The sequence below is a fragment of the Bos javanicus genome, chromosome 15 (assembly GCF_032452875.1).
Source record: "Bos javanicus breed banteng chromosome 15, ARS-OSU_banteng_1.0, whole genome shotgun sequence".
Classification (NCBI taxonomy): Eukaryota; Metazoa; Chordata; class Mammalia; order Artiodactyla; family Bovidae; genus Bos; species Bos javanicus.
Window position 1 is genome coordinate 47,493,141 of NC_083882.1, and position 7,922 is coordinate 47,501,062.

The following is a 7,922-nucleotide window of genomic DNA, read 5'->3' on the forward strand; positions in this document are numbered from 1 at the left end:
TGAATTGTGACATAGATTGCTTATACATTACTTGTCTGAAAATTATCTTTATGTTGGTTACACCTGAGGTTATGAATCTAGTTTTGCTTGATATTCAACATTATTCTGGAGAAGGCAATTGCAACACATTCCAGTACTCTTGCCTGGACAATCCCAGGAATGGAGGAGCCTGGTAGGCTGCAGTCCATGGAGTCTGTGAGAGTCGGATGTGACTGAGCTTCACTTTCACTTTTCACTTTCATGCATTGGAGAAGGAAATAACAACCCACTCCAGGGTTCTTGCCTGGAGAATCCCACGGACAGGGGAGCCTGGTGGGCTGCTGTCTATGGGGTTGCACAGAGCTGGACGCTACTGAAGCGACTGAGGAGCAGCATCAGCAGCAACATTATTCAATCTTTCTCTACCTCAGTATCTTCTTTTATTTGCTGACAAAACAAAAACTACAATTTTGCAATTGTGGCTCTAAAATTACATTTATATTGTTTACAAAACTTTAAAAATATTCTTTAATATTTATTTATTCAATAAACTGTGCATTTTCATAATCATTATTATTCAAAGTTGTTGGTACTGTTATAAATATAATTTTATGCCAAACTGAAGTCTACGTTCTCAAGGATGATCTAAATTTCTTTTTTTTTTTTAATTTCTTCTCCTAGGGTACAAACTTATGGGTGGAAAAAATAGAGTCTCTTTATTGAATCAGTTATGCTGGTTTCCAACAATTCATATGTGCCCCCAAAATATTTTATTCTTAATGGAATTCCTGGTCTGGAAAGAGTACATGTGTGGATCTCCCTCCCATTCTGCACAATGTATATCATCTCCCTTCTGGGAAACCTTGGCCTTGTGTATCTCATTCATCATGAGGAGTCCTTACACCATCCAATGTATTTTTTTCTGGCAATGCTCTCCCTTGTTGATCTCTTTACCTGTACCACTACCCTACCCAATGCACTCTGCATCTTCTGGTTCAATCTCAAGGAAATTAACTTCAATGCTTGTTTGGTCCAGATGTTCTTTGTCCATGGGTTCACAGGTGTGGAGTCTGGGGTGCTCATGCTCATGGCTCTGGACCGCTATGTGGCCATTTGCTACCCACTGCGCTATGCTACCATACTCACTAACCCTATCATTGCCAAAGCTGGACTTGTCACCTTCCTGAGGGGTGCATTGCTGATGATTCCTTTTCCATTCTTGGTTAACCGTTTGCCCTTCTGCCAAAGCAATATTATCTCCCATACATATTGTGACCACATGTCAGTGGTGAAATTATCCTGCGCCAGTATCAAGGTCAATGTCATCTATGGTCTGGTGGTTGCCCTCCTGATCGGAGTGTTTGATATCAGCTGCATATCTGTATCGTACACTATGATCCTTCGGGCGGTGGTCAGTCTCTCCTCCGCAGACGCTCGGCAGAAAGCCTTCAGCACCTGCACTGCCCATATATCTGCCATTATTGTCACTTATGTTCCAGCATTGTTCACTTTATTTACTCACCGTTTTGGAGGACACTCTATTCCGTCTTCTCTTCACATCATTGTGGCTAATCTTTATCTTCTTCTTCCCCCAACTCTCAACCCCATTGTTTACGGGATAAAGACAAAACAGATTCGAGACAATGTCATAAAGCTCTTGCAGGGTGAGAAAGGTGCAAGTACTCAGGACAAGTGAAATGAGATAGAATAAAGATGAATGAAAAACAACAAAGAAGAAACTCATGTGTGATATTGAGTCTTTTCTATGATCTATGTTTTTTGCAACTACAGTGGGAAAAGTTACAGATAATTCTGGATTTATATTCCATTGACTCCCCATATTTTTTTCCTCTATCACTAGTTTGAACCAAGTCATTGATATTGGTTCATTACAACTTTCCTCTTAATGTATTCATGTAGGATATTTTCTTAACCTTTTGAGAGTTAACTGTCTTGTCTGTGATTATAATCTTCCTTTGTTGTTCAATTGTTAAGTCATGTCCAACTGTCTTGCAACCGCATGGACTGTAGCCTGCCAGACTCTTCTGTCCATGGGATTTCCCAGGCAAGCATACTGGAGTGGGTTGCCATTTCCTTCTCTATGTAATCGTCCTTATGGATAAGAAATTAAATGGCTTTTCAGGACATTTTCCAGGCTAGGCAGTCATTGAAGTTAAAATTCAGTTTATGAATTACACTGATAATATACAGGCAAATGTCAGTCACTGCTTTTTTTAAAAATGGCACTTAGTAAACATCATATTGTACAAAGCAAGCAGACCAATTTACTGAAGAAATAAATATGCAATCTATAGCTTAGCTTTAAAAAATAATACATGCAATATACATCTCAAAACAGCTATGTTGTTTCAGAATATGGATTTATTTTTCCTTTATTGATATTGAGGCTTTTTCTGTATTAAATAAAATGACATCTATAATGCCAATGGAAACTACATAAGTAATTCTCACAACTACCAATTTTATAAAAACATCTTGGATATAACCTCTCCACTGTAATTCCCAATTAAAAATTTATTTTTCTTTGTTCACTGATAATCAATAATCTACCTTACTTCTCCCCTTCTACCTCAGGAGTTTCTAATGCAACATGCATTAAGGTGTTGTCCATGGAGCCCTAAGAACCTCAAGACCATTTGAGAAAAGATGTGTGAAGTGACAATAATTTTCATAGAAATATTAAGGCATTTTTGGCCTTTTTTCAGTTTCATTCTCTTACTAATGTACAAAGGGATTTTCTAGAGTCCATATGATGTGAGATTATCGCTGTAAAAATTAAGTATGTCGACATTTGGGAGATCTGCATAGCACAGTGAGCCAATATTTCCAAATGACAGATTTTGATCCCAACCAGGGAATTGAATCCACATCTTCTGCATTGGTAGACACATTCTTTACTGCTGAGCAATCAGGGAAGCCCTATCTCTTAATTTATTTGTGCTCTATTCATAAGAATTCAGCTCTCAAATATGAGATAAAAATCCTATTTATGTCCTTCATCTTTTCTTTTCATAGTTCTAGTGCTTATTATTAAAACTGATTTTATTGTTACATAAGAACAACTTTATGCTCCAATTGCAATTCATTTGCAGGATTCTCAATGATCCAAGCTTATACCAAATATTTTAGTATTGACCATAATTACATTAGACTTTTTCCAAAGTGAATTTTAAATGATTTCAATACATTAGAGTTTAAATTTTGTGGAAACTGGGCTCATATTATTCTGTGGGAGACTTATATTAACACAAGAACATGGTCACTTATTTATAAGTACAGTTATCATACTACATGTTGCCTATTCCCATTTCTAAACTATAAAAAATGCTTCTTCCTCACTAGTCAGTTCTCAATTTTACACCTCATTTCTTTTCCTAATATGATGGTTTGTTTCTCCAAGTAGATTTTCTTATCTAAAATGGATAAATGCAGTCACAAGTAAATGCCTCTAGAAATGAAGCAATTATATTAGATTCTCATCCTGAGAACAATGGGAAGGTAGGTGAAAAGCAACCACTGTGATCATGAAGAACTATTTTCTTGTACTTCCCCCACTTCTAGTTACAGGGGTTGATTCATACCTGACATCCATGATGAAAGAACCAAAGGATCCTATTTGCTTTTAGAAAAATCACTACATAGTCATTATGGGAAATCACACTGAATTGCAGTCTGAGAAATGGGCAAAAACATTTTCAGAAAATTTAGTCTTTTACAGCACTTCTGCCCTTAAATGTGGGGTGGAATCAAGCCAGGGTTTCTGAGGATACAATAATGAATTCATGTACACTCAAAGTCTCTCTCTGCTTTATCCTATCACAACCAACAGCAGCAAATATCCTACTCTTAATCCCACGTTCATATGTCCTTTAATACCTTAGTTTCTGGATAGCAAAATAGCTGAATGCAACTGGGTCCAGGTGTTCAGGACATCAGTAAAAAAAACAAAACAAAACAAAACAAAAAACACTACTCCATAATAGCTGTACATTACTGTCCTCAACTTTTAAATCCCTTGATGTTTGTACTATTGAATTGAATATTTAGAGATTAGGATGACTGTTATATATCCCAGAGGATAAGTGCAAAACACTCGAGATGCAAGTACTGGTATGGGAATTAAGCTAATTTTAATTAAAGAAGGAAAAATGTGGAAATTTTTCATTCTTACTATGAAGTGATACGTAAGTAAGAGTATTTTTTATCTGCATGTTTCTATATTTGTGTGCTTTTGTCTGAGATATATAAATACAGAAATGAAAATGATCATAATTTAACGAGCATTAGAAATTTTACTATGTATTTTTAGTTCTTTTTGTGTCAAAATGTAAGCACACAGTTGAAAATATTTACAATGTTTTTGAAAGTTTCAATCACTCACATGTACATTTGTTTATGTGTTCCTTTGTATATCTATCTTACTTTCAAGTGAGGATAATGATAAATATTATGACACTTTAGAAGTTCATCAAAATTTCAGGCTTAGTCTGCTTAGATATTCAGTTAGGAAAATTTAGATGCCCAAGTCTGAGATAATAATGATGATGGTGTTAATATCAAAAACAATAATAAAGCACAACTGATTCTAAATTTATATTCTTTAATTAGACAACAAAAGTAGTGGGTTTAAAAAAGATTTCAGAATTAGATAAATCTAAACCTTAAATTCTATAATGTAAAGAACCCCTGTGCCAATGCAGGAGTCCTGAGTTCGATCCCTGGGTCAGGAAGATCCCCTGAAGGAAGAAAACTTCAAGAAGGAAGTGCAACCAACTCCACTTTTCTTGCCTGGAAAATTCCATGGACAGAGGATCCTGACAGGCTACAGTCCATGGGATCAGAAGGAGTCGGAAATGATGGACATGCATGCACACATACCACATCTTTATCCATTCATCTGTTGATTGATGCTTATGTTGGTTCCATGTCTTGTTATTGTAAATAGTGCTACTATGAACAGTGGAGGGGCATGTGCTGATACATTTTTAGTATATATTTTCTACATATGAGTTTGAAAATAATGCTTGAAAAATATCATATTAAAACATAGTTATGGAATTTTCAATTGACATTATAGACTAAGCAAATTTAAAACACGATTATTCATCAGTATTATAAATAAAAGTGTGATCTTGTTTTTACATAATATATTTGACATTTTTCTATTCTTGGACATGTATGTTCCTTTAACTTATAGGAAATAATGCAATAAATACATACGTTGAAAATAAATTTTGTACTATGTTTTCATTTTATTATTTCTTATAGAAGTGAAAATTACATACAATCACACTACCCATTTATATGATTTAAGAGTGCACAGCACTATATTGACAGCGCTGTGCAAACTTCAGCACTGTGTAATCCAAGAACAGTTTCAATTCCTCAAAAAGAAATCCATAACTATTCCTCAGTCACTCCAAATTAAACAGTGTCCCCAGTCCCTGGAAACAGTCAATTTACTTTCTGATTCAATAGATATACCTATTCTGGACACTGATATAATGAAGTTATACAAGTTGTAGCATTTTTGGTATGTTTGCTTGTTTTTTTATTTTTTTCACTTAGCAGAATTCTTTCATCAATGCAACAACATGTACCCATACTTTGTCCTTGTGAGGAATGATAATGATAATGATCTCTTGTGGTTATGCTCATAAACTCAGCAGGTGATGGATATTTGGATGCTTCCTATTGTTTTGGCAGATAATGTTGCTATGAACATTAGTGTACATAGTTTTGCTTTAACTTCTGTTTTGAATATTTTAGGTATAGACTAAGAATTGAATTTCTGAATAAGTTTGGAATTGTGCTCAACTTTTTTATTAGTTTCCAAGCTATTTATGATGTGACTTGATATTTCCACCATTAATATACAAGGGCTCCAATGTATCCACAAAGGTGCCATAACTTGTTAATATCATTAAAAAAGAATATATCCATTTAAGAATATATAGGGTATTTTATTGTGGTTTTGACCTGTGTTCATCAAATGACTAAGGATGTTGGGGATCTCTTCCTGTGCTTGTTGGCCTTTGCATGTCTTCTTTAGAGAAATGTACATTCAAGTATTTGGTCTTATATTATATCTATTATTATAAAAGATAATAATACACATCATAAAATCAATACACAGATGGCAGGAGTGAGTGTTAACCTGTCAGCAATTATATGAGAAGTACATGGATAAATACTTCCATTAAAGAGAAGAAAATGGCAGGTGTCTGTGCTAACGAATGCGATTAAATGCTGTCCAGGACAACTAGGTAAGAAAGTGAAGTGTTTATTCAACTTATCTTTCTCTTGGATTTCTTGAGGCGGTCATCACTGTGTTATTCTTGATGAAGATTTTCTTTGAAAAACATGGTTAAATTATCGGTTTTTACTATTTTTTATAAAGTTTCATTAGCTGTAACCAATTACTTATACTAACTGGAAATGTCAGTGTTTCTTAGTTATTCTGTCATCTGCAATCCTTGGAGGATCTAATATATGTGTGTGTGTGTGTGTATGTTGGAAAATTACAAAGGTGAGCGTTCTCTCCAAATTAGTTGCCTTTGAAATCCAGCTTAAGAACCTTATATAAACCCTGTCTGAGCTCTTTGTTTTTGAGTACCTAGACCATGGGGTTCAGGGCAGAGGGAAAAACATTTTTGATACATTGAGTAGAACTGGGATGAAGAGAAATGTCATTGCTGCACTGTGGGTACATACATAGGATATAAAAATCAAACTCAAGTCATTACCCATGAATGTCCACGGGAGAAATAGCTGGTAGATACTGTTGATTGTCCTGTAATCACAGGATGGACTAGTGACGCCAAGATTAGAGCACAGGCGGTGCTCAATTTGGTTTTTTGAGCAATAGTGTCTTCTGAGCAGCCAACACAGGCACTGGAATTGTAAGAAGGATGTTTCTGAGTGTCATGAACACAGTGGCTTTGACCACAAAAGAGTCAGTAATTATGGATGAATAGTGTAGTGGTCAACAAATGGCTATGTATCTATCTACAGCCATGAGGACAAAGATTCCTGATTCCATGCCCATAACACAATGTATGACATACATCTGCACAAAGCATTCAGGGAGATGGATGGTGTTAGCACTGAACCACAAGATGACCAAAATCTTGGGCATGATGTTGGTAGCCAGGCCTGTGTCAACCACAGCCAGGATGCCGAGGAAATAATACATAGGCTGGGGCAGTGTTGCCTTCTGATTGGTGATGATCAGGATAAGGATGTTGGCACTGAGAGCTAAGAGGTAGAGCAGGGGCAGGGGCAGGGAAAGCCAGTGCTGCCAGCTGTGAATGCCTGAGAATCCCAACAGAATGAACTCATAGACCTGGATTTTTGAGCTCTTGGAGTGTCTGAGATCCTGGAACATCTTCACGAAGAGGAAAAATATTCAACATGACAATCTTAATAATTTCTCTGACCATGTTTGAGTAGGAGTTACCCAGATCCATGATATTGTAGGTGGTGATGGCATGGAGTTACTGTAACTTTAAAATTCTGGTAAAGAATCTGCTTACGGTGCAGGAGACCTGGTTTCAACCCCTGGGTCAGGAAGATTCCCTGGAGAAGGAAATGGCCACCCACTCCAATATTCTTAACTGGAGAATTCCATGGACAGAGGAGCCTGTTAGGCTACAGTCCATGGAGCTGCAAAGAGTCAGACACTGACTGAGCACCTAACAGTATTCACACTAATTCTCATCCCAGCACTAAAATTTATTGTATATTTCCAGTGAAACAGGAACTGTGGCAGTTCATTATATGTTAATTCAGCTAATCAAAACCCTAACATCAAACCATTAGGCAGTTCACATTACTTTCAACTTCTCATGATTGAGGAATAGAACTTTAGAGAAAATCAGGACCTTGGTTGTTATCTTCAGTCTGGAAGTCATGGAAACTGG

General features: G+C 36.2%; 1 protein-coding gene and 1 pseudogene across 1 annotated transcript; one reads left to right on the plus strand and one right to left on the minus strand.

Moving 5' to 3' along the window:
* The first annotated feature begins 709 nt into the window (after positions 1-709).
* On the plus strand, positions 710-1,675 carry LOC133261248 (olfactory receptor 52N5-like). Its single transcript, XM_061439758.1, has one exon. The coding sequence runs from the start codon at positions 710-712 to the stop codon at positions 1,673-1,675; it is 966 nt and encodes a 321-aa protein (XP_061295742.1).
* A 3,650-nt stretch (positions 1,676-5,325) lies between these two features.
* LOC133260959 (putative olfactory receptor 56B2) lies at positions 5,326-7,387 on the minus strand (annotated as a pseudogene).
* Positions 7,388-7,922: the final 535 nt, after the last annotated feature.

Coding starts and splice junctions, on each gene's coding strand:
- LOC133261248 (XM_061439758.1), top strand. CDS start 710: ATGCTGGTTTCCAACAATTCATATGTGCCCCCAAAATATTTTATTCTT.